Source organism: Amia ocellicauda, chromosome 8 (assembly GCF_036373705.1).
Source record: "Amia ocellicauda isolate fAmiCal2 chromosome 8, fAmiCal2.hap1, whole genome shotgun sequence".
In the NCBI taxonomy this organism is placed as follows: domain Eukaryota; kingdom Metazoa; phylum Chordata; class Actinopteri; order Amiiformes; family Amiidae; genus Amia; species Amia ocellicauda.
The window spans coordinates 17,316,149-17,344,124 of NC_089857.1; the positions used below are offsets into that span (position 1 = coordinate 17,316,149).

The 27,976-nt window shown below is 37.0% G+C and overlaps 1 protein-coding gene across 1 annotated transcript; it reads left to right on the forward strand.

The window, feature by feature from the left end:
- Positions 1 to 1,577: 1,577 nt before the first annotated feature.
- Positions 1,578 to 27,963, forward strand: smarcad1a (SNF2 related chromatin remodeling ATPase with DExD box 1a). Its single transcript, XM_066712223.1, has 23 exons — positions 1,578 to 2,135; positions 3,618 to 3,774; positions 5,337 to 5,475; positions 6,241 to 6,307; positions 9,421 to 9,515; positions 9,893 to 9,988; positions 10,326 to 10,404; positions 11,041 to 11,432; positions 18,121 to 18,317; positions 19,696 to 19,786; positions 21,261 to 21,360; positions 21,830 to 21,889; positions 22,603 to 22,678; positions 22,986 to 23,121; positions 23,291 to 23,422; positions 23,617 to 23,712; positions 24,156 to 24,273; positions 24,556 to 24,671; positions 24,977 to 25,165; positions 25,328 to 25,446; positions 25,870 to 26,052; positions 27,331 to 27,440; positions 27,600 to 27,963. The coding sequence occupies exons 1-23, from the start codon at positions 2,009 to 2,011 to the stop codon at positions 27,659 to 27,661; spliced, it is 2,937 nt and encodes a 978-aa protein (XP_066568320.1). The 5' UTR covers positions 1,578 to 2,008; the 3' UTR covers positions 27,662 to 27,963.
- Positions 27,964 to 27,976: the final 13 nt, after the last annotated feature.

Here is a 27,976-nt window from a genome sequence, read left to right on the forward strand (position 1 = left end):
TGGTTGTTCTTCTGGAAGGTTCTCCTCTCTCCACAGAGACACGCTGGAGCTCTGTCAGAGTGACCATCGGGTTCTTGGTCACCTCCCTGACTAAGGCCCTTCTCCCCCGATCGCTCAGTTTGGCCGGGCGGCCAGCTCTAGGAAGAGTCCTGGTGGTTCCAAACTTCTTCCATTTACGGATGATGGAGGCCGCTGTGCTCATTAGGACCTTCAATGCTGTAGAAATGTTTCTGTACCCTTCCCCCGATCTGTGCCTTGATACAATCCTGTCTCAGAGGTCTACAGACAATTCCTTGGACTTCATGGCTTGGTTTGTGCTCTGACATGCGCTGTTAACTGTGGGACCTTATATAGACAGGTGTGTGCCTTTCCAAATCATGTCCAATCAACTGAATTTACCACAGGTGGACTCCAATCAAGTTATAGAAACATCTCAAGGATGATCAGTGGAAACAGGATGCACCTGAGCTCAATTTTGAGTGCCATGGCAAAGGCTGTGAATACTTATGTACATGTGCTTTTGTTGTTTTTTATTTTTATAAATTTGCCAAGATTTCAAAGAAACTTCTTTCGAGGAAAATAATTAATTTAATCCATTTTGGAACAAGGCTGTAACATAACAAAATGTGGAAAAAGTGAAGCGCTGTGAATGCTTTCCGGATGCACTGTAAGTCACCTTCCCAACCAGACATGGCTGCTTAAGAACTATAATTCATGTATCTGTCCTTTATTCCACAGGTTGTAGCACATAAGAACATAAGAAAGTTTACAAATGAGAGGAGGCCATTATATATATATATATATATATATATATATATATATATATATATATATATATCTAAACCCTGTTTGGTGAGGTAAAATAGCTACAGGGGATGGGGAATAATGCCTAACTGAGAAAATAAGAGAACAATGAATTTGTGTTTGTAAGCAGTGCCTTTTCACTAAATGCCAAAATATGCAATTGGGTAGAATTGAACTAGACGCTTCACAAAACAGTCGTTTCTGTCATTCACAAGAAACAGTCACAAATGGTAGCAGAAGTAGGGCTACAAGAATTACAGTATTACCAGACATGCAGAATGGAATTATGTTATTGTATAATATGTAGGGGTTATGAGTGTTTTAGTTTAGGATTTCACTTTCAATTGATTTAAGGATGAATTACGTTGTAATTCATGGTAATTGACATCGTCTTTGCTTTAACAACACAAACATATTGACTGTTTAATGACCGTGCATGGAGAGGTACAAATATCCGGATTATTAATTGATTAAGAAAAATTGCAATAGAATTAATATTGTACAATATATTATGTTGTGATTTATTATTCCTCTAATACATTGTAAAAAAAATGTGCACGAAATAATACACCAATGACAAAGACTCTATCCGATGGCAACTTGACGCCATTTTGGTTCCACGAAGCACTAGTAAGCGAATTTTACATCGATCTATCGAGCAACAAGAACCCAAATGGGCTCCTACGAGTATTTCCTGTTTTAATGTAGTCTCTGTTTGGATTGGCTAAACCCGATATAGACTTCTCCAATGAGCATTGAGTTTGTTACATACTCTGGAGCACCGGTTCGCGGGAAACCGGGTATCTCGAACATCTTAACGGGATTATACTAGAATGTTTGATATTTAAAAATATAATGACATGGCTAATTAATAAATATATTGGTTTCTTTAAAGCATAATCCGAACGTTTTATTGTCAGAATATAAATATATATAATCCTAGTTCCAATTCTGACAGCTGCACATGCGCATAATAATAAGGATGCCGCATTGTAGCTCTTAGTAGTATTTGTTTATAATGCTGCTACCTTGAAGTATTTACCGTGATTTTACAAACCGAAAGCTACATATCAATATTAGTGTTAGCGCTGTTATTTCCACAGCGTTTTACGTTAAACATATAAGATACCCAATCTTATTCGAATGTAAAATAATTAGGGAAACCATAATAATAATAATACCAAAAAATCTAGTGTTGGCCATCATGAGTTTCTTCAATTTGGACCGATTTCGCTACGCCAAGGACCAGAAGAAGAACCACGACTCGACAGCGTCTGAGGAGGAGAGCAGCAGATCCGAAAGTCCCGATTCGGAGAAGGAGAACAAAACAGGTACAACAATGCGGATGGGAGAAACAGCTGGTCGGGCTGGTTCTCCTGGAAGGGAGGTGCTGTGCCTGATGTAGCTCAAGTCCTGTAGGTTCAGGTGGAGATGCTTTATTTTCCAGTTTAACCCGAAACGCTTGCATTGCAAACCCTGTTATGTTGAGCTTTTTCTTCTACATTGCGCAGTTACGTGCAGTTGTCTACCCCACGTTAGAAATGATCTTCTAGGTAACGAGTGTATGGAGTAGGCAATGGCCGATTTCCTATAGTGAGGTTGCATGTATGTGTATGACCAGTGATGGTTGTTCCTTTATAGTTTGCCACAGGATCTCCAACCATGCATGCATGCATGCATGTATGTATGTATGTATGAATCACGTGTGCGTCTGTGTATCCAGCCCTAATTATGTACAGTTTTGTATTTACACTTGATCACGACTTGGTGTTCAAGTTACACGGTCCTCATCTGTGCTCCTGGTACTGCTCTGCATCAATCAGTGTCCAGTCAGTCTCCATCTTTCTCTTGCACTAGCAGACTGGACCCTTTGAAACCTCAGCAAGACTGTTGCTGCACGTTGCCATTAATAACAACAACAGTGTGACTGCAGAGGTATTTGTAGCACCTGGGCGTTAACTTAAATAAGAATGCTTTTGTGTACCTGCCATCAATTTATAATATTTAGATTTAAATGGAAAGCGATCAGGAACGCGTTCCTCGTGTACAGAGCTAAATGACAAACATAAATGTCTTCTACCTTATTATAAGTACAACATCATTGTTTTCAGAGGTTTCTGTCCATTTTAGAAGAGTGCATAATGGACCCAGCAACTCCCAGGATTTGACATGGTTAACCCAATAGACAACCAAAATGCAAAACTTCCAAATATAGAGACACATCATGGACGGTACTAGTGCTAATGACATTTCAAATGCTGTTTCTGTCCCTGCAGTATTTGGATAGGTTTCTTTGAATGGAGTCCATGCCCTGCTGGGTCTCTTACTTGGAATCCAGGTGTCACCATAAGGGCAAAATTACCCAAATTTTGGTGGCTTTTAATGCAATTAATGTATGTTTTTTTTGTTTTATTATTAAAAATGGAAAAGGTTCACACACTTGTAAGTTACAGCTTACAGTGACAGCAGTGGCTGGGTTGTGTGTTTATTAATGGACACTGTTGTTGAGCAAGGTACTACATTGCTCCAGTAAAAACCCTACTGTTTAAATGGGTAATTAAATGTAACCATTGTAGGTCACCCTTGATAAGGCTGTGTGCTAAGAAATATAATAATAATATAAGTAAATAGATGGGTCAGTCTATGGTCTCCATTAAAAAAAAAAAAAAAAAACGGTAATATAAGAGAATCACCTTCTTATGGCCTTGTAAAAGAAATTGGCATCCTAATACTGCTTTGATTAGTGTTTTGTTTAATTGTACAGTTGGTCAATCTTTATTTACATGATGTGCAGCTCTTGTATTTCTTTACAGATACAGTTGTTCCAGAAACCCCTGAACCAAAGCGCCCCTCTAGTCTTAATCGGATTAAAGGCGTCGAGTTTATAGACTCAGACTCTGAACTGGATGACATACTGCCTGCAGATTCAAAGGCCTCTTGCAAAAATAAGAATGCTCCGGTTAAGGGACGGTAAGTACTCACTTTGTGTTCATATTTTTGAAGAATGCACTTTAATCCTGGAATGCTGGGTATTCTGTAGGTGAAAACATGTATGAAGGAAAGGGAATAGATTCAATCTGAGCACACAACAACCTTACATCAAACCTGTGCAGTTTTCTTTGACAGTTTACAAAAGATCATCTGATTGGGAAGTGTGTTGGTTAAATCTAGATCAAGACCTTTGTAGGTGTATAGTTATTTTCAAGCTTCAGTAGTGTGGCACTGTTTTGAGGGAGTGTTTGGTAGCAGTTATAGCATTATATCCTATTGTATTGTGAATCGACAATCTGTTTTTTAAAATTGTGATACATGTGCATTTTTTGTATTTAAATCAGTGCATCATTGTAATCTGTCAGTTTTTCATATGATCGATCAACAATCTTCTTGTAAACAGTACCTTCCAGTGCTCCATTTGTGCAATTCAGAGTCATGCTAAGTAAGGCTCCTGCTAAAAATAAACTGATTATGAAAGATTAACAACACCAACCAAAAAACAAGATCTTTATGATCTTAAACACACCAACTCCAGTTCTTCCTGAGCACACAAGATGGGGGGTGTGATTAGTTTTTTATTTATTATTTATTCAGTTATCTGTATTATTTTTTGTGTTCGTGTACACTTCTACATTTTGAGCTTTGATGCCTTGATGTATTTCAACATGACTAATCTCGTCAAACTGGAAGGAATCCATGATCTTTAGTTAATGTGGAAGAATGAATCGCAACCATGGAGATCAGCTCTTAAGTGTCATTGTCATGGTATTCTAAAGCTTCTAAACTTACAATGTAGCCTCTTTATGTATATATAAATTTTTTTTAGACTAGAATCTGTTAGTGTGGATTTTGTAGATCCATTATAAACCGAATATGTCCCATCTTGCATCTGGGAGAGTAATGTTGATTTAGGTATGTGGGAGGATAAGAAAACGTTGGGTTTTCATTAGTTATTTATTCAGAGTATGGACCTTGGCCAAGACTGAGAAATACAGGAGTTTTTATTTGTATACTAATGAGGGGGAATTTTGTGTTCATTCTAGATGTCTTAATCACAACTAAGTCTTAATATGAGGGTAGTTCAGGGAAACATTGCAGATATTATCAATGTTAACTTTACATGGGGTGGGTGGGTGTGTGTGTGTGTGTGTGTATAATACACTTTTTCCACCTACACCAAATCCATCAAATGCTTGAACATCATGAAGAATGAGAAAAATGTAATATTTTGTAATTAACTTAAATCTTACATTTTCCAATTTAAAAAGACTCCACTGCTGTCATAAAGCTGTGTGTGTGTGTGTGTGTGTGTGTGTATGTATGTATGTGTATGTATATATATATATATATATATATATATATATATATATATATACACACACAAACACTTATTTATTTATGTAAAGGAGCTTGTAGAACTTACTCCCAGAACTATTCCATATTTATTCAAATTACATATGATTTATAATAATATTATTGATGTATAATAGTTGTTAATCTGCTGCTTTTTTCTTAAAATTAACCCTTTTTATTTACAGGAGTTTGGTCTTACAAAGAAAAGATTCTGACGCTGAGACACCACAGAACTCTGACCTGGAGGACGGAGAAACTTCAGAAGACAGACTTGAAAAACTTAAGGAAATTTTCCCACAGAAAACAAACCAACAGCTGCTAGAGGTGACATGTTTTCTTCATGATCACAACTGTAGGAAGGACCTTTAATTAGCATTAATCAATTAAAGACATCCACTATCAGTCCTGTCTCTCTACATTTGACATCCTGTTGCCGTGCCGCACGTTATATTCACCTGATTACCATTTCTCTCGCAACTCGTGTTGCAGAGTGTGTGGAGAAGACATGTGCCCCACTTTAAATGCTGCAGGTTTTCTTTTGCAGTTTTAAGACTTAAAATACATGAATGGGCTTTAAAGTATTCCCTTCAAGTTCACACTTCACTTAAGCTTTACCACTGTGGCCATTTTCCCAGTTCCCTCATGATCAAATTACGATGCTTGCAAGTAAGAAAATGTTTGTGGTCAGGATGGGCGAACTCTTAACGGTGAAATTTAAATAGGTGTTCGTGAGTCAATAGGTGTTTCAGTTGGACACAGTCCATGTTGGTGCCCCAACAATAGAATAGGGAGAGTGTGCCATAAAAATATAATTCGGGTTAGATGTTTCACCTGCACTAGGTGTTTAAGGCTGATAAAAACAAGTTCACAAGCATAGCTAAGCAAAAAGGATAATCCATTCTGACATGGCTAAATTCCTCTTTTAATCAGGATATTTAATTCTGTTTATTCTGTTGATGGAGTTGTTTTTTGATTAATGTTTTTTGTTTATGCTGCACTTTTTGTTTCATGTATCTTATCTTTTAAATCAATAATTAGTGACATTTTCGAAGGGTATATACTGATACTGTTTTAAACTTACTTTTTCAGGTCATAAATAACACAAGCACATTGGATGGAGCTGTGGCATCTTGTCTAGTTTTGTTTGGAGATGAAGGTAAAAGATGTTTTAAAACTGGTAAAAGTAATGTGGCAAACAAAATCTCTATTTAATTTCTTATTTTTGTCCTCTGTATACTTGTAATGATGCATATTACTCCACCATATAAACTTTTTTTTGTCTGCTGTTTCTCATTTGTGGAAAAACTACTTTTAAATTATCTTGTGAAGATACCATCATTTAATGCTGAGGTCAGGATTAAGTAATGAATCTTATTGCTTCGTAAAGACGTGATAATGCAAATATTTGTTAAAATGTGAGCACATCCAATTATCCAGTGAACAACTCATGGTGGTAAAACCTCTCTTTTAGAGAAATATTGTACTAAGAAATTCGTATGGGCAGATGGTGAATTTATGATGAAAAAACTCCTTCAGGACAGTGATAATGTGACTGAAATGTATGTGGCAGCTTTCAGTTTTAAATTAATTAGTCTTGTGGGTCGGGATACATTACAAACACGCAAAACATGGCACATTAATCAAGTTTTTAATTGAAGACAGTTATGTTTCATACCTTCTTTTTTGGCTTGACAGCAAAAAAAAAAAAAAACTGAGACCGAGGTGTTAACCCTGAAGCTATACAGGGTTGTATTTTTTGTTTTTGATGGTTTTTGATACATGAAGATAGCCAAGAGAAGACAAAAAAAAAGGTTGTGGTCTGACTTGTGTCGACATGTAGTTTCCTACCTCCCCTAAAGCGGCGGCGTCCTTCTCTTAATGTGTCAGATAAATTGCCAAAGTCTGGCAGATGTTCTTATGGCAGATTGTCAGGTCTTCACATGCTAGAAGTTGTGAAGGCCAGCAAATCTACTGAGTACTTTTTGAATTTGTATACCCCCCAATAGCCAGTAGTATTGAGTAGGGTGTTGGTTGGTTATGGAATCGGCACCAATAAAGGGAGAATTTGTATTATCGCGCAAGTTGTTTTGGGTCATTGTATCGGTAAACATCATCAGATACGTTTTTCAGTCGTTGTGTATATACTGTGATGGATTAACTGCGAAACTGTGTATTTCTATGGTGTACAACATACGGTCTAAAAAGCATGCGGTTTGGAATAGTTTTAAGTGTCTGAAAACAACATCAGAACACCTGATTGCAAGCAATGTACTGCAGTTATTTAGTGTGATGGCAACAGTGGTAAAATTGAAATAATAATTAACTTAATACATCTCCTCAAGAAGTGCCAAGTCCCTGAATGCAATGACTACTTGGAGATTGAAAAGAAAGAGTTAGGAAGTATCGGCCAAATCGACTATTATTCATTACCAGAAGCACTTAAACAATCACAGAAATGTGTAAATGGATATGCCAACACTTAAGAAATTACAAGCTGTTAATTGGAATTCATGGCTTTGGACGATCGGCCATCTCCCCCGAAATTGTTTACCCGTTTTGACTAAAGCTGCATGGAGGTTTCTCTGTGCCTCCTGCAACAGTGCTGATCGCGAACGTCTCTTTCGTCGAAGTATATATCGCTGCAGACGGACGTATTACAATATGGACATATTCAGATTACACCCCATTCTATGATGTCTTAGCCCTCCTGTAACATCACTGATAGAGCATCTCATGCCCATGGTTAATTCCCCTATCACATGAGGCACATGGAAATACCACTACCGTTATACCAAAGATGATGTTTAGACAGTTTTAAAGGGTTGCTGTTTTATGTATATGAGGAATTTGCGATTTGGGAACACCCCAGTACTTAACATCGATAATTATTTTGTTTATTTTCTGTCAGAAGCATAACAATTGGCAACTTGCAGACTGTTATATTCCATAATGCTATATTTCTGAAGCCATGTTATGCAGTAGGTAGCTTTAAGAAATATTTTCTATATTAAATAAATACTGTCTTCCAAAACACTCACTCGCAAGAAACCCGCAGGGATCTCTTGTGTAATGTTTCTTGTAAGCCTGCATTCTAGTGGGGTTTATAGCATTGTGTGGCATTTATGGGTACAGTGGGGACATTCTTCTCATGAACATTACATGTTTTTTGGCTTTAATATGATATAAATTAACTGTTATGATTCTTACCTGTACACCTATCTACCTTTAAATAAATAACAATTACTACATTATGAGCAATGTCATGCACATATGAACATCCAGGTTGAAGGATAAAGTTTCTTTACAATTTTATGTTTATTTCATACTTATTTTTCAGGTATTTCAGATAGTACAGTTACACAATTTTTATGCTTCTCCTCTCACCACAGGCTGTAATATAAACATAAACGGTGTTCGAGTGCATGCAATTGACATTTAGATGTAAGATGTAAATTGATGTATCATGAATGAAGTGTCTAACTTTTATCCTATGTTTTTTTTTTTTCTTCAATGTTTTTGTTATTCATTTCAATAGGGGGAAAAAGCATTACACTTTTTTAGACCACTGCATGATGCACGATACATCTCTACTGACGATAAGTCACTGTGTCACTGTGTCACTGTTTTTGTAGATATCATTTAAAGCATACCGTTGCGTGTTTTATAATTTTGCATGTAAGTAATTGATTGTCTGTTATTACATTTTCTAATAATTTGCAGTTAATAAGGATTTATTTCCTTTCAATTTGTAATTATATTACCTGCGCCAATTAATGTAGACTTTTATTTTTGTCCATGCTTTCTCCAAACTTCGTCTTAGCTGTTGAGCTTTCTCCACACCCCCTGGAGTGTTTTCAAAAAACAGTATATTTGCTTGAAACTTTAGCTCTGGGGCTCTGGCATCTGTAACACAATTATATATGCTGTCTGCACATAATCGCATAGGACAAATCACCATCTGCTCAAATGCATTTAATTTTGTTAAAGAATCGTTCTGAACCTTTTTGGTTTTGGCAAGATCCCTATATACGACCACAAATTGCCTACTATATTAAAGGATATTTAAACTTTTAAAGACTAATCGTTTTACTATAGGTATTTTATGATTCGTATGCCCCTTGCAATCTACTGAAGTTTTCCTAATTTTCTCATTCCCATGTATTGCAGTACCTCATGGAAAAGTATTGCTTTTACTGATTGAAATGTGTAACAAAGGTCTTAAGCTGAGAAAGATGGTTGAATACTTAATGCTAGGCCTATTTTTTTCAGACAATATGCGCAAGAGAAAGAAAAAAGAGAGTTCAAATAGAGGCTCTGAGGATAGCGAAGAAATTCAACCGAGCAAAAAGAAGAAAACTACTCCTGTGAGTTACTATTTAATTTTCCTTAATATGAGGTGATTTGTCATTGTTACTCTCAAGGCTCACATCACTTCTGAAATCCAGCTTCCAAAGTTAGTTGATAAATACGAATCCACCCAATTGTCACTTCATGAGAGAATTGCTACAGCTTTTCTTTAAACAGTTGCGACTTTTCCTTATACCTGCCCTAAAGAATCCCTGTAAGTATTTTGGTTATAGTGTATACTGAAGTGGGTTCCAGCAAAGCTGACCCACAAGGTTTTCCTATAGTCTGATGCATCATTCTGTGAGGAAAGTATATGTTTGTGTCCTGATATTTTACTGATGCTTCCTCTGTTCCACAAATCACAAGCATTGTTGTTCTCTTTTGTCCCGTAAAGTCTGATTCTGAAGAGTCTGAGTCGGAGCAAGAATGGGAGAAACAAGAAGCCACCGTGAAGAAACTACAGAGGAAATTTCCTGATTTAGATAAGGAGGTTAGCATTTAAACAGTGTGTGGTGTCTTACTAGAGGCAGACTGGCTGAAAAGCTAGTTCCTTATTTAAAGCAGTACAGACCTCCACTAGCACAACAGAAAAACTGACAACTGACTTGATTAATGGATGCTTTCTGTGTTTATTGTATATTGTTACTTCAGTTTTGTTTTGTTGTTCTTTCAGTTTCCTAACTCAGGTTGCAATCAACGTGATCTATAACCATTATTCGTAATCAGTGTCTTTAAAGTCTCCACTAGGGTCAGAGTGCGTGTATTGATGCTGTTGTCTGCCCTTGCTTTTAGCTGTTATAATCATGTTTTTTAATACTGCGTTCCAGGAGCTGAGAGATGTACTGCAGGAACACGACTGGTGTTTTGAAGATGCTTATGAAGTGCTGAGAATGTTTTCCGATCCAGGTAAATTTGTCTTCCTTTTCACCCATGCTCTTACTACGTGGAGTAGCCTGCACTGTGGGATCCCTGTTTATTTGGCCAGTGTAAGGAAGAATGTTACTCACCAGTTTCATTCACTTCTGAATACATGGAAAATAATGTTTCATCACAAGTCTACAGTTTTCAGTATAGACCCTCCACATCCATTATAATCTTTGCTTCCACACTCTATTTTACACTCTGCCCCACCCTTGCAATTTGAGTTACAGCTACTACTGTAGCATGTGATTGTTTTGAAAGATGGATAGCTCGATAAGAAATCAACCATTCCTTTCTTTACAGTATAATTTTCACGCCTTGGTTCCAATATCAGAAATGTAAAGGCCAACTAGGATTGTGGACCATATCAAATCTTCTATAGTTAATTATCTCCAACTTCATCCCCATAGAAGCAATTTCCACAGTTACTTAACTTGAATATGAATATGAAGATCCATGTAATTCTAAGTTACTGTTCAATTACGTATGACAGGCCTTAGGTCTGCTTGTCAGTGGACCCCACTCAACATTTCCTGTTCTATACATGCTTGTTTTTACTTGTTGAAAACAATACATAATTGTTTGTGCAATTCTCCAGTATGTCTTTTTTTATTATTACAGATCAAGAGCCTAGTTTACCTGAACCCAAACCCAAAGTAAGGAAAGGAAATAGGGTCACCCCAGACATTGGAACATGGCTATCTGCCGAAAAAACAGTGGCAAAAACCAAGAATGGGCAGAGCACAGCCATTGAAATGGGCAAAAACAGGGTGAAAAGGACACAGGAGAAAGACAGTAGTTCAGAAGATGAGGAATCGATCAGTAGTGATTATGAAAAGTCTTCTGGTGAGGATTCTGAGGCTGAAGATGGAATTGATCAAGAAATCCAGGTTAAAATCCTGAACTTCCTTCAAGATGCCTCCGTAGATGAGCTCTCCTTGATATCTCAGTGCTCTGTTAAAAAGGCTACGAAAATTGTAGAACTCCGGCCCTTTAAAAATTGGGAGGACTTGGTAAGTTATTTTTTCCTTTTTTTTTTTCTCTCACACTTTGCTTTAAGCTGAGCATTCTGGTTTTAATTTTGTAGATCCATTTTTATAGGCAAAGGTGTGTTATATCTTTAGGGAATCAGAAATGGGTGGCCTTAGCCTTATTAGGTTCTTGCACTACATAATCCTGAGCCAATGGCATTTCAAATAAGATCATATGACCTACTTTTGAATAAATTGTGGGATGATGGTCTTAAAAAATCCCATCTGATTGGCTGCTAACACTGTCACTCAGCCTGGTAGCATAGATACTTGGTGTATTTCACTGCACAGAGGGGAAAGTAGAGATTCATTTGCTAAGGAGTTGAAAGCCAGTCTGTTCAGATCAGTAGAGTCAAGCACAAGCTAAGAATGTGGCAGAAAATGGATGATTACAGCAGGCATTTAAAGAGAACTGGAAATCCAACAGCAGCTCCATGTTTGAAGATGCAGCCATGGATGTTTTCAGGCACAATAAAGAAGCAGTAAGTGTGGATTTAGCTTTCTTAAGAAAACTTTACTTTTTACCCCTGAAATGTCCCGCCATGCCGACTTGCTGAACTTGCTGAACACTGTTTTTTAGGTAGTGTAGCTTTGTCCTTATAGATAATGGTTGTTCAGAGTTCTGTTCTTAGTGGCTGAGATTTTCTGTCTGTTGTAAGTTACCAACATATCTTTATAAATATTATTTTAATCATTAAAATATAATACTGGAATGTCAAAGTTAACAGAATAGAAGCTGCTTTTGTTTGTTTCTAATCCTTTCATAGTGTCGTGTGTAGTATTTTGTGCTCAACTTCCTAGGTTTCCACATAGCTTGTTGTAGGCATGGGTTTTTACTGGAAAAGGGCAGGCCTTTTGTTGAACCGTGTCTTAATTTCACAGTCTATTCTAAAGCTAAGGGCTGTATATATGTAGAGCAAAGGAGATGTATTAGTTTGAAAATCACAGGATTCTTGAGAAATGTATATGTATGTATGTATGTATGTATGTATGTATGTATATATATATATATAAATTTTTTTTTTCTTTTCTTTTAAATTGATGTAATATCTGAATTATGTTTCCCTATTATAAATGTAAGTAAGAGATTATTTTACAGCAGGTCCTTACTCTTTACTAACATTTCTATGTAAGGTAGAAAAGGTGTGTTCAGCTGTTTTCCTTAAACTTTTAGGCACTGATTTTAGGAGACTTGTTTGTATAGAGCTCTGCTCTTTGCTAATGTAAATGTATTGTTAAATCAGTAACAATGTAAGTATTTTGGTGATGACTGATACAAACAGTTTTTCATGTTCTGCTTACAGTGTTCGAATTGGTTAGAAAAAGATTGTTATATTGATCTCTTTAAAACCTGCATATTTACACAGCAAATGTTTTCTTTTTATATAACCAGTAAAAAGGTTAGGAATGTACAGTAGCAAGTTTGAACAAAGATTTTTCTCCTCCCTGAGGAGAAACATAATGTTATTAGGCCTATTTAAAAAAACAAAAACACAATTTGGCTTTTACTACTTTTGGAAACATACTTTTAGATATTATGAGAATGTAGAATATGATGAATAAAACAGAGGAAAATAAGTGAAAGGAAGGTCCCCATGCATATATATTTAAATGTAATGTTTTCTGAAATTGAAAGGGTAGCAAAGCCTCCTGTATTTGGATAGTGGAAAAACCAAAAGCCTCAGGGCTTTGGTGTCCAAACATCTGTCACCTGGCTTAGTCGAATTGCAACTTGTTCAGGTGTGTTGAGGCAGAGAATTTGCTCTTGGCATTTTCAATTTGTACTTTATTGAGTCTGTGGGCAGGTTTGTTATGTATAATATGAAGATTAATGTGCCCTTTTACAATTTAAGGATTTATTTTGTTAAAAGGTTTCACAACCTACCAAAAGAATGTTAAACAGTGGGCATTTCATAATCGTAAAGCTGCTTATAAGCCAGATGCAAATGTTTAGCTTACTGTTGCCAATGTAAAATGCCAATATAAAATATATAAATGTATTTTTAACATGGATATTGATATCTGTCCTTGTTTGTAGTTATTTATATTTTGACAAGGGAACTCTTTTTGGGTAGTATGGAGAGATGGTAATTTGGAACACTAGAGATTCATGAAATTTCCTTTACTTTGACACTTTCTTTAATATCTTCAGGCTAAATTCTAGTTTCTGACAGCTCCACCTCAAAACAGATGTTACTACAGTAAAACGTTATTTAAAGATAAAGGTGTTTGAAAGTACAGCCTTTGCTGTAGGCATCACATTGATGCAGTAGCTTTTCTTGTAATTATTGAATATTAACTACAAAAAAGGCAGGGAAAATGAACACTAGAAAAACAGCTTGACATGAATTAGATTGCATATCTATGTATGTGCATATCTATCTAGATTATTTAGATAGTTTTGCACTGTAGCTTTTCTATTTTGATTTATTTTCTGATCACTTCAGATTTGAAAGTCTGTTCTAGTTGCTTGCTTGACTTTTATTTTAATCAATTCAGATTCAGTTACTTTTTACATTTGTCGATCAATCCATAATTTTTTGTCATTTAATAATGGCACCCTTACCAGTTTATATTTTCTAATATTAACTCTGCAGTACTCTAAAGCCCCCTGAGGGACCTTTTGATATGTCATGGGTGTATCTTTCACTACAATGGCACATCCCATTCACTTCAACAAACAAACCAGACCAGAAAAAAAAGTGTCATTCAGAACAACATCCACTGTTTCATTACATTAACACAACTATCACATGCATTTGTTTTTAATTAATAATATGTGCATTTGACAGTTATAATTAGTATTTGTTTTACAGAAATATGTCAAATATGTAAATAGGGTTCAGGGTTTCCCACAAAATTAGCACTGGCAAGGCGGTTTGACAAGGGGGGTGATCACGTACTCTTGAGCCCGGGGGGGGGGGGAGGGGATGTGACCACGTATTGCTGGTGGTGCTTTGCAAATCAGGCTTAGATGTCGCAAACGAGTGGGGTGCGGCAAAACAAGTTTATGTAGTTTTTTAGTTTTTTCTTTATTTTCCTTTTTTTTTTTCACGCATATGTCAGGTGGCACCGAATTTTGAATAGCGTTGCGTTAAACCCTGGGGTTAAAAAAAGTAAATTTCTGTTAGACCTTCCTAAACATAAATCACTCGCATTATACACAATAATGACAAAATATAATTAGTGTAACCATAGAGGCATACATGAGTGTAACTGATCCATTGTGTGAACGAGACCTACCTCTCACCCCGTGGTTTAGTCCAGTGGTGGGCAAACTGCGCCCAAAGTGCAAAGTGCATTGAGGACAACTGCTTATTTTGTATCAATGTGTTACTCCCTTAATACATTGTTGATATGCATTTATTGCATTATATTGCTATTTTCTAATTAAAATGTAACATTTGTGACTTGTAATTGTGGTAAAAGGGGTCTTGCGGCCCAGCCGGTTATTTGACAGTTATTTGCGGCCCCACAGAGTTAAGACTGTACACCACTTTCAAATTGCTTGATTCTAATCAAGACCTTAGTGGGTGATGGTAAAAACATGCAACTAGCACAAAATGTAGCTGGCTGATTGTCTCTTTTCATACAAATGTCTTTAGATAAGGCCATTAATAATTAATAAACACTAGAATAGAATAAACTCTTGTGTAACACTAGTGGTACTAGTGGTACATGTGTATATATATATATATATATATATATATACACTCACCTAAAGGATTATTAGGAACACCATACTAATACTGTGTTTGACCCCCTTTCACCTTCAGAACTGCCTTAATTCTATGTGGCATTGATTCAACAAGGTGCTGAAAGCATTCTTTAGAAATGTTGGCCCATATTGATAGGATAGCATCTTGCAGTTGATGGAGATTTGTGGGATGCACATCCAGGGCACGAAGCTCCCGTTCCACCACATCCCAAAGATGCTCTATTGGGTTGAGATCTGGTGACTGTGGGGGCCAGTTTAGTACAGTGAACTCATTGTCATGTTCAAGAAACCAATTTGAAATGATTCGACCTTTGTGACATGGTGCATTATCCTGCTGGAAGTAGCCATTAGAGGATGGGTACATGGTGGTCATAAAGGGATGGATATGGTCAGAAACAATGCTCAGGTAGGCCGTGGCATTTAAACGATGCCCAATTGGCACTAAGGGGCCTAAAGTGTGCCAAGAAAACAACATCCCCCACACCATTACACCACCACCACCAGCCTGCACAGTGGTAACAAGGCATGATGGATCCATGTTCTCATTCTGTTTACGCCAAATTCTGACTCTACCATCTGAATGTCTCAACAGAAATCGAGACTCATCAGACCAGGCAACATTTTTCCAGTCTTCAACTGTCCAATTTTGGTGAGCTTGTGCAAATTGTAGCCTCTTTTTCCTATTTGTAGTGGAGAGGAGTGGTACCCGGTGGGGTCTTCTGCTGTTGTAGTCCATCCGCCTCAAGGTTGTACGTGTTGTGGCTTCACAAATGCTTTGCTGCATACCTCGGTTGTAACGAGTGGTTATTTCAGACAAAGTTGCTCTTCTATCAGCTTGAATCAGTCGGCCCATTCTCCTCTGACCTCTAGCATCAACAAGGCATTTTCGCCCACAGGACTGCCGCATACTGGATGTTTTTCCCTTTTCACACCATTCTTTGTAAACCCTAGAAATGGTTGTGCGTGAAAATCCCAGTAACTGAGCAGATTGTGAAACACTCAGACCGGCCCTTCTGGCACCAACAACCATGCCACGCTCAAAATTGCTTAAATCACCTTTCTTTCCCATTCAGACATTCAGTTTAGAGTTCAGGAGATTGTCTTGACCAGGACCACACACCTAAATGCATTGAAGCAACTGCCATGTGATTGGTTGGTTAGATAATTGCATTAATGAGAAATTGAACAGGTGTTCCTAATAATCCTTTAGGTGAGTGTATATATATGGGTCAATCTCATGCAAGTTAGTCAAGATCAACCCCCCCTTCTAACCCCCCCCCAATTGGATTTGTCCATCTAAAATAGTCCATGGGTTTACATACATGTATGAATTCAGCCAACACATTATTCCAGGTTATTATACAAAAGTAGTCCGATTGAAAGAATTCCACACAACGCTCGAGTGCTGTCCTGAACCATGTACTGACATCTGACACTCTCCCCGGTCTGCCATTTTCACTACATTACCATAGGAACATGTAAACACTTATTTCCCATTAAGAAGTCGGCATGAAAGGCACATGAAGCTAATTGCATGAACGAAAGTCATGAATTCAATACAGTTCATCTTTTGTGTTATGTTTGTTATGTTGACATCTTATCGGGGGCTCTATACTCTATTACATAGTTAATTAGATGTGCCTGAGGGATACATCTGAATACTGACTAATTTAAGTAAAAATACATATAATAAGCTAAATTAGCCCCTTTTATTTCGAACTGGTGTTATTCAGTACTTGTGTGCGCGTAACTGCTGCAGATCAAAGTCATATGTTTTAATCTCTTGACTGTTTTGCTTTCTGTCTGTGAAATCTATTCAATTGCCATGCTTAAATGAAACCAAACTAAGACCGAAACTAAACAAATATTTTAAGAGATGTTTTACGTTATATTTCCAAGTTCAATATGCCATGAAAGCAAATGGCACTTCTCATGTTTATTTTCCTTTTCTGTTAACTATCAACAATTCTCTAGAATATGTTGCATGTTTTTCCAAGTAAAATTCTTCTTTAACTGTAGTGACTTCACAGTTCACTGAAACCCAGGTTAATAGTTGTTGTGCCAATTTTCATTTCTGTTTTTTCCCCTCAGAATTATATAACTTGTATAGGAGAGCAAGGAGAGGTCAAGCTAAATGTGTTGTAAAATTAATTTGAAAATAATGTCCCAATCAGTGTTGGGGTCGTTACTCACAAAAAGTAATATTACATTGTACTCTTTACTCATATAAAAAGTAACTAAATACGTAAATACTCCCTGGGGACAGTAATTAGTTACTTTACTTTTAGTATACTTTGCATTACACCCCAAACGTTGCGTGACCTCACTAAACAATTACAAAGTTACACCAACACAAGCAATCCAATAATGACAGAAACATACTGATATCTTTTGTTGCTTTAATTAAGCGCCTGACATACTTTTGATGAACTTTGTCTGCTGTATCGCCTAATGTTGCAATTAGAACTACTTCCTCCTAATAGCATATGCATAACTAATCACTATAATTATTTCTCTTTCTGCATTTGTGCACAGCTCCGTATTTTTTTTTTTTTCTGTTCTTTATTAGCCATTAGCATCAAAACCCAAGACCAAACAAGATGACATCGAAAAATGTCACCTAAATTGAAGCCAGTGGGCTTGTATTTCGGCCTGAGACCCCAACACGTTAATTACAACCAAGCATTACAATTCATTAACTGTGCAGGGGATAATTGTTTATTAATTGATAATTAGGTGAAAAATGTGTTTTGGAATATACGGATTTGCAGTCAACCAACAGCAGAGCAAGCTGTTTTCTGCTACAAATAAACTAGTAATAAAAGCCTGTTGAACTTAACACTTTGAATTCTAATGATCATTCAAAACCTTGCAGCATTTATTATGTCCATCTCTGTGTTTAATTTCTTTGTTTCTCTTCCTTACCTGGTCACTGCATGATTTCCTTCACAGTTTAGACGTTTTTCGAAGGCAAATGGTCTGTCGGAGGACTTGATATGGGGCAGTAAAGATGTACTCAAGGAACGAGAGGTTATCTTAGGATTGATGACAAAGTGTGAGAAGATCTCGAGGAAAATGACCGAGGCAGTAACGCGAGTGACTGAACGTGGGCTTGGCAGCATCAAGCCGCCTGCACTTCTCAACAAAAGGTAGTGTTTTGATATTCAGTCCGTCCTATAGTATGTATGGAAAAACGTGTAGAACATGTAGGCATTCCCATTGTGAGGGTTTAGGATGTAGAGCAGACGCTGCAGTCCTTCTCCTGTACCTCACGTGTTGCTCATAGAAAGTTCACAAATCATTTAATTACTTTTTTAGTAGAAACATCTCAAACAACTGCCATTCTGTCTTCATTTTGTCTCCTATTCAGTTTTCACTAATCCCCATGAACAAAGCTACCCATTTGATCCTAAAGGGAGTTCATAACAACATGACTATCCCCATAGAGCTGAAATCAATCTGTACAATACATTGCAGTACACCATCAAGACTTGGATTAGTATTTTGGCAGCACTGCTTGTTGCATACAGCAATTTCCAAGTCACCCAAAATCATGTCAGTACACCTACAGCCCTGCAGATGTTTTGTGTGATGGGTGGATATACTTTATGCCAGGCATGCAAATGACAAAATTTGGCAAATCCTTTGAGAACTAACATTTGATGTTAAAGATTACATTAGGCACAGATGTTTAAACAAGTTAGTCCCTTAAGGAATTCATCACTTCCTTTGCACTTCACTACTGATGTGTTTTGTTAGAATTGTCTAATACGGATGTATTGAGTAACACAAAATCAAAACCAAAAACATTGTGTGGATTATTTACACTCATTGACTACCTTGATTTGTATCATAAAAGCAAAACTGTTCTTTGTTTTGGCTCAGTTTTTTTTTTTTCTTTTCAGCACCAGCTGTGCTTTAGTGAAACATAAATCATGAACCTATAAGTGAATATAATTAACCACATTGTTTGTACATCTTGATCTATTGTTGTACTGCATTTGTTGTGAACATGACTGAGCTAGTTTCACTATTCAACACAAACACTGGTATATAAGGGGGATTAAAAGTAGTGTATCCTAACAAAAGCAATCCATAAACTAAACCAAAACTACTGCATATCCTCTGGCAATGTAACCAATGTGTCCAAACATTGTCAACAAAAATATATATTTTATTTTACAATTCAGTCCTTTAAATTGACCACTTGATATGCAGCCATCACAGATTATCCTTGTAGTTTATAAGTATTGGTAAATAATTGAATGTATGTATGGGTTTTAATGTATGACCTGTTCAATTATTTTATTTATTTTTATTACTTTTTTTACTTTTTTTGCTCATTGTAAGATTATGTATGCAAATCTGTTCAGCAATTTATCACCACCAACATTCACATTTGATAAGAATGCAAGTCTAATCACTAGTTCCTCTTGATATTTAATCTTTTTTTTTTTTTTTGTCTTCCTATATGCGATTGAACAAACTTTTTTTTTTTTTTTACTATTCATATTTCTGTAATTTCAGACTGCAGCTTAAACCGTATCAGCAGGTTGGCCTTAACTGGCTAGTTCTACTCCACAAGAACAAGTTGAGTGGTATATTAGCTGATGAAATGGTAAGTGGCTCATCTCGCCTGCAGTGATCTCTCTATTCAGCAAATGCTTTTCCAAGAATCTGCAGCGTCCGGTTTCAGCCATAGATTTGAGGAAAGGTTTGGGAACCGCTTCCTCCTGCTTCCTGTGTCAATCAGAAAAGTCTGCACCAACACACTACATTATGGAAAAAAACATTCAGCTACAGTAATATATTAAATGGCCAAAAGCTACAATTTATGCATATTGGAGGTCAAATAAATAGGTAACCATTTATTATTGCTCTCTCTCTCTTTTATTCCTTAAATCTTAGATGTCTTAAATCACAATAGTTGGTTCTTTTGTAATCAAATTACTTATCAGACACACTTTTTATAATCAAGCCCAATATGAGTGGCACTTGGAGTGCCTCAGTATGCTAGTGCCTGCCTGGCAGCTGCTGTTTCATAGTAGGTGGGGTTTGCTGCTGCACAGATGGCACACGATCTTATGGTATTTCCCCTCAAATGCATATTATTCAACAGAAAATTTGGGGAGATGTAAGCCACTGACTGCAGCTACATTGCAATATCTTATGTAAAGTAGTGTCCTGGATAAAGGAAGAACACTATTACAGCGAATACCTTAGATGTGTCTTTACAATAACTGGACTTCTATAATGACAAAATTGAGAATTTTCTTTTTCTTTTGCCCCCTCTTAATTTTTTACCATTAACCTACAGATTGGGTTGAAGATAAGGTTACAAAAATATTTGTATTCAAAGTCCTTTAAAATGAAAGCTGTGTACAAAAGAATTGGGTACATTTTGAAACCTGATGTTTTTTCCTCAGGTCATTACATGAACTTAATTGTGTTCTTCTATTCTGTTAGTACTCTCCTGTAACAATTTTCCTGTCACAGTAGTCATGTGCCGTATCAACACTGCAGGAGAGCTACGTGTAGGAGCATGTCGTTACACAGTAGCAGACAAAATGCTCGTTAATGCTTTTTGTATTTGTTTCTTCGGGATGAAAAGGAATTATGCCTTAGAATACAGTTGAATACATTTTATAAATACTTCTTTCGTTTAAACATATTTCATGGAACACGTTTGGACAGTACAGATGTTTTTTTCTCGGATTTGTCCTTACTTGCAATCTGCCTATAATGAAACACTGTTGCGTTTGGAATCAATCTATTTATCTTCTCATTTCTAATTTACCCCCCAGTGAAAATACATCTCTTTTTTAAATCGGCATCTCTAAATGTATGGTAGCCGTTCCATTCCATTCATATTTTTATTTGGAATTTGGGAGAAATGTGTCAGTAGTTTCTAGAATAAAACAAAAATGTTAATTTTACCCAAACACAAACCTATGAATACTAAAACCAGAGAAACTGATAATTAAGTGGTCTCTTAATTGTTTCCAGAACTGTTATAAAAAATCAGCCACATATTTTATACTTCAATCTGTTTGGCAAAGTAAAGATTTTACAATTTTGACAAACCTTTTCAGGGTCTAGGGAAGACGGTTCAGGCAATTGCGTTCTTGGCAAACTTGTATCAGGAGGGGAATCGCGGCCCACATCTAATTACTGTTCCTTCTTCAACCTTAGGTAAGAAACGGCTTTTCATTTCTATTAATGCAGTGTGCAATTGTGAACTCTGTACGCTGCATGAAGATTCCTTCTTTTTCTATAGTCTGTACGATGTTACATTTCTTGCACTTGACTGGAAAAATCCCTCTCGTATAAAGCGATTTCTCAGACCAGATTACACATTCAGGGAAAAGGGTTCTGAGAATGTCTGAAGGTATGGTTCCAGTATAACAATCCCTGTAACCTGGACATCATTAAATAACATTCTGCATCAATTCAGATATCTCTCTGGTATAAAACTGAGGGCTACAAAGAAAATTATATGCAGGGTAGTATTACTATCTGCCTGGCACATATTGATTAAAGCTGACCAATGTGAAATGTGATTTTTAAAGAATACCAGGAAATTCTTATTCTGCAGTCACATGATGCATACCAAGGGTGGCAATACCTTATGTTTTCTAATGCAGTGATTCTTTCCTTCAAGATAACTGGGTCAGAGAGCTGAAGCACTGGTGTCCTACCCTAAAGGTCCTAATCTACTATGGTAAGATTTTTCCCTTTAGCTCTTACTATGTGAAAATTAAACGTAAAGAAGTTAAACTGATGGGGAGAGAAATCTGGAAGTCTGAAAACATTAAATTTGATGTATTTTTTTTTTCCCCTAGTTTTTACTCCATCCTGGACTTATTTTTTTCTCTCTGTGGGGTCTTTGACATGGAAGCTGGCAACACATTTGTCTGCATTTTCATTCAGCTGCTCCAACTCGATAAAACAATGCTCTGAATTACTCTTGTGCCGTTTCAAGACCGATTCTGACCTGATAAATGTCACTGGGAAATGGTGTATTTATTTTGCGTGCTTTCAGTTAGTTTTCCTGCAGTGAATTTAAACGTGTATCTGCTTGCCTGGAGGGAGAGACAGCTGCAAAGGGTGGTAGCTGTCAGGAGTAGTTTAATCAGGGCTGGTAATTATTGGAGAATTTCTTACCGTTTACATTTTTTTTGTCTTTTTGTCACAGTTATTACACATTGATAATAACTCTAAATATAAATGAAACCCCACAGCTTTTTTTTATTTTGCACTTCATTTATATCAAATAACTCCTCCCCATCATGAATTGAGGTTTATTCGGTTGTGTAAATATGTCCACTTTTTAAATGATGCTTGAATTAAGAGAAGTAAACAAAATTCAAAGTTCTAAATTCTAAAATTCTGAATTCCCTCCACTTTCTTCAACCCTTTGATTTGTTTCTGCAGGGTCAGTGGAAGATCGTCGGTATCTCAGGCACGATATTCTAAATAAGAGAGTGGATTACAATATCATTGTATCAACGTGAGTATATGTTGTATATTGTAGTAAAATTGTGCTTTTTACATGTATAAAATTTCACTTTTTATTCCTATTATACTTTTTATGAAGTTATTTTAGTTTATTTTTGTTTTCACTGCATCTTACATACTAGTTTCTCACAGTAACCACGCATTACTGTGGAGCCACCTAGTGCTCAGAGGGAATACTGCGTTGGGCCAGTGGAGTTTTGTTTCAATCTTATCTTTACACAGCACAGTAATATTCTTCCTTACTGATCTCCACAGGGAAACCAGCAAATAACTTTCTCCTGTCACATCAATATCCTCAGGTATAATCTCACCATTAGCAATGCCGATGACCGCAGCTTATTCAGACGATTAAAGCTTCAATATGCAATCTTTGATGAAGGACACATGCTGAAGAACATGAACTCTCTGAGATATAAGCACCTCATGACCATTAATGTAAGTACTGTGCAATGTCCTTCTGTGAATAACCTACTGGCATGGATCTTATAATGAGACTGGGGCAGGGGTTCAAATAAGCCAAGCCAGGTTTGTTCCTTAAAGCTGAAATCAGGAGAACTGCATTTATGTGACTTTATTTTATTCTGCTTGTTTACTTTCATTACAGGCCAAGTACCGTCTGCTGCTAACTGGGACGCCACTGCAAAACAATCTGTTGGAGCTCATGTCGCTGCTCAACTTCATTATGCCAAACATGTTCTCAAACAGCACGAGTGAAATCTCCAAGATGTTCTCCATGGTATGTTCAGATGTGGAAGTATGGGGCTGGGGGGGAAGGTAGATTAATCGAGGACAGGAATCTGTGCGTTAGCACCTTGAAAATAAATCTCTTGGTTATTCAACACTGTTGTTGACAAAGGAACTACTCATACTCATAACTACTGTTTGAAGCCTTTTGTGTGATGCTAATTGATGTATATTTTATTTGTGTAGAAATCCTCTGAGGAACAAAGCCCCTTTGAGAGGGATAGGATTGCACATGCCAAACAGATCATGAAGCCTTTCATCCTAAGACGAGTGAAGAGCGAGGTACGGTGCTGCCAATTATGTTTCCTTGAAGTGAAACCAGTTTCCCTTGTATTAATTGCCAATTTGGACAAACAAAATAAGTACACAAAAAGAAAAACGATTAAAATGATGACCACGTTTAATTACAAAAGCATTTGAAGGTTCTACTGTTACATGTAGGTTTTTTGGAGAATAACATTTTCACACATTGTTACATTTTGAACTTGAATCAAGTTAAGGGATCACATGCAATAAAATATTTATACAGTGGCTTGTTGAGGTCAAGACCAAACACAAGACCTACCAATCAGAATGTGTAATTTGTCTCAGGATCTCAACATTACCTGCCTCCTGGCCTCAAGAATGTATGAAACGCACCCAAAAAACATTTTCCTTGCTTGACCTTAATTAATCTTGGATTTCAGGATCCATTTGCTTACAAGGCTTAATATGTTTCCCTGCAGGTCTTAAAACAGCTTCCTCCCAAGGAAGAAAAGACTGAGTTCTGTGCCATGACTGAAAAACAAGAAAGACTCTATACCTCTATTTTTGAGAAGCTGAAGAAATCCGTGAGTGGAGAAAGTAAGTTTTAGAATTTTCTTTGCAAGCTTATAACAAAACACCTAGATACGATCAAATTTTGCTTCAAAAAAGCCCTTTATCTTCAGTAAATTTTGTCAAGCGCAAATGTATTTCCTTTATTATTAGAAGGAATGTGTTTTGTGATTATATGATAGACAGCGAAGTCTGTAAAAAAAAGAAAATGATCTCTTAGATATCCATTTGGTTCTTGCAAATAAGAAACTACTGGAGCTGCACTGGTCCTAGAAAAGGGAATGTAAACATGTACGTTTTCTTTTCCAGAGAAACAGCTGTGCAATGTAATGATGCAGCTTAGAAAAATGGCCAACCACCCTTTGTTGCATCGCCAGTACTTCACGGAAGACAAACTCAGGCAAATGGCCAAACTTATGTTAAAGGTATCTCTCTCTTATTATGAATAAGTATAGTTTAATGATATAACTTAATCACAGAACAACATTTGTGGCCAAATTTGTGTTAATGGATTCAAATTAAAGGTGTAAATACTTTCATCTATTATGTTCATTTCAAGGTAGATCAAAGTTAAATATATCTGTTAATTCAGGCCTGATAGTGATTCTAGTTAGGTTTAGTGTGTCTTTGCATATATTTTAACACAGGTGTTTCTTAAAATCATGGTCTCTATTAAGAGCAAGATATTACATGGTGCAGAACAAATAATAATAAAAGACCTGGATCTTAGGAACCAACTCACCACGATGCTAACCCGGACCTCATTTTTGAGGACATGGAGGTGATGTCAGACTTTGAACTACATAATCTGTGCAAGCAGTACAACAGCATCTGCAAATTCCAGCTAGAGACGAATCTGCTGCTGGATTCGGGAAAGTTTGATGTGCTGCGGGATTTACTTGCCAAGATAAAAGCTCAGGTAACATAGAGGCTTTTTGATATTCATAATCATTGTCTTATTGTCAAAAAATACTGTTTAATTAAAGTTCTCGCACTGTGGTTCTTTTGAAATGTACCTTTTTCTCTGCTTGTGGAATAGTAATACAAATCACAAGATTACATTTCATGCCCTTTCAAATAGGGTGACCGAGTGGTCCTGTTCAGCCAGTTCACTATGATGTTGGACATTGTGGAGGTTCTGCTCAAACACTTGAAGCACCGCTATGTGAGACTGGATGGTTCGACTCCCATGGCTGATAGGTCTGTATGGGTTTTAAACAACACTGAGCGCCCTCCTAGTGCTGCATTACTACTAACCCTGACGAGAGGGTCACAATTCAGCAGGAAAACATGGCTGAGATTTAAAGAAGGTTTTAGGATATTTGTTTTTGTTGATGTGCACCAGAAACCATACAGAAATACAGAATTGTTCCATTCTTAATGTTTTAACAAGAGGAGAGAAGAGATTCCCCTAAGGTGTTTGTGATCAAAGATATAGTTTTGGGTATAATTCTCACGCAATAATAGAACCATCACTTATTGAAAAAAAATGACTAACTTATGATGAAAAATGCTTGTGACAATTGGATAGGTCAGTGTCAGTACTTGTTAAATGTAGGCTCCTTAAGGTATTTTTACATTTCATGGGATAATAGAGCTTTTTTTTTCTCCATCCCCCTTTAGGATCCACCTCATTGATGATTATAACACGGATCCAGATATCTTTGTATTCCTGTTGTCCACAAGAGCAGGAGGGCTGGGTATAAATTTGACATCGGCCAATGTCGTGATTCTCCACGACATCGATTGCAACCCCTACAATGACAAGCAGGCGGAGGACCGCTGCCATCGAGTGGGGCAAACAAAGTAAGTGCATGAGGACGCTGGCCAGAATACCCCCCACTCGTTACTTGTCCAAGTATCATCTTCCAACAGTGATCCAGTTCTGAAAGCAATGTAGTGGCAGTTAGGACAACATTTAATTCTATATAAGAACCACCAACCTACCAAGCTGCCATCCCATAAGACCTGAACAATTAGAGAAACCAAATTGTATCTTCCTTTTGATGGAGTGTAGAAGATTTAAGCAGCAGACTTGGATGTGAACAGCCTCTAGTTGCCTTATGCTGGGTTCACACTACACGATTTTAAGCCGATTTGAGCCCGATTTGGCCCTCGCGACAAATCGGCACTGATCGTCATGACAAGCAGCCTGGTCGGGGCGCGTCCCCGCTGCCAATGGTCGTGTAGTGAGAGATGGGTTGCGATGCAATCGCTTGCTCTCTGATCCGTTCGTAAGCTAGTCAGAGCTCCTACGATTTTATTAAACATGTTTTAATATTTCCGACTCGATTAGCACCGATCATGGAGAGTAACGTGATCAGCAGCCAATGAGAGCTGAGCTGATTGAAGCAGAGAAAAGAAACTGGAAGAATAAGCATGACGGGAGAATAAGATTTTCATACGTATTTATTAAAATACTTCAACTACCAATGGTTGTTTCTGCGCAGGTTATTTAAAAATACTGTAATACAGGGAAAATAATATTTTCAAACACAAATTAGTATCTGTAATTGATCATGGTCTGCGCTAAATATCGATCCCTACAATACGATGCTCATACTGTGAGATGTATAGAGCCTGTGACTGTTGCACAGCTGCGCATGACTGCGGACATCTGCACTTCTCGAACGTGACCTGTAAATGTCCACGTCCATGTTTGTTTACCTTTTTGCTGTGTGGATTGTGTGTGTTTCTGCGAGATGTGGGGAGTTTGGAGGCTGTGACACAGATCACCATGACAAGGTTTCAGATCAGTCGTTAGGTGTATATTCCCCTGTACTTAAGTAATCGGGTAATGTGCACTCCTTCATGACGCAAAAGACAGACATAAATTCAGTGTGAAATAGTCGTTAAGTGTGAGCTGCCCACTGTTCACAAAATCAGGTCGGATTGTAGAAATCGTGTAGTGTGACCCCAGTAATGATTGATTGCATCACCATGTTTTTCTGCCTTTTGAATTGAACCTCCGTGGATAAACGTGTTGTTTCAGATGGTGTGTGCTAGTTCTGTGCATTACTCAGCATTTTTATCCTTGGATGTATTTATGAAAAAGTCAAACTTATCTTAATTTCTATTCTGCAGAACTGTGCAAGTGATTAAATTAATCAGCAAACACACCATTGAGGACTGTATGTTGAAAGTCAGTCAGAAAAAACTAAAACTTGAACAGGATATGACAGCAACGGAAGAAGGTAAATATGGATACATGTTTTTATATGGCCTCTGTTTTGCATCCTTCAGTCCTGGAGCTTGTGTGGTTAAAGATGATGAAATTATACCATTTCAGTGATTGCCATTGCTGTTTAAGACTAGACTGATATCTTCATTCTAATTTTTGTTGTTGTATTCAGCGGAAGAAGGCGCCATTCCTGACGACATGGCCACGTTGTTGAGAGCTACATTGGGTCTTTGAAAATGTGAAAACCTGAAACAAGTGGTTTTAAAGACAAACTGACCAACTAATCATACTTGAAGCTCTTAACAGACTTTACCTCCAAGTCTACAACTTTGTATGAATGTGGTGCTGTACACACTTGGATAAAGCTGCTTTTTCGTATATTCTGTCTTTACTAGATTCATAGGCAAAGGAGGGTAGTTGTTTTGTAACGTACATGAAAAGTAAAACATTCTCTCTCAGTGCCTTATGTTGTCACTGAAGTTTGTTTTAATTGCTGCAACTTTTTCAGATTTAACTCAATAAAAAAGAAAATTGTCCATGTTGTGTCTT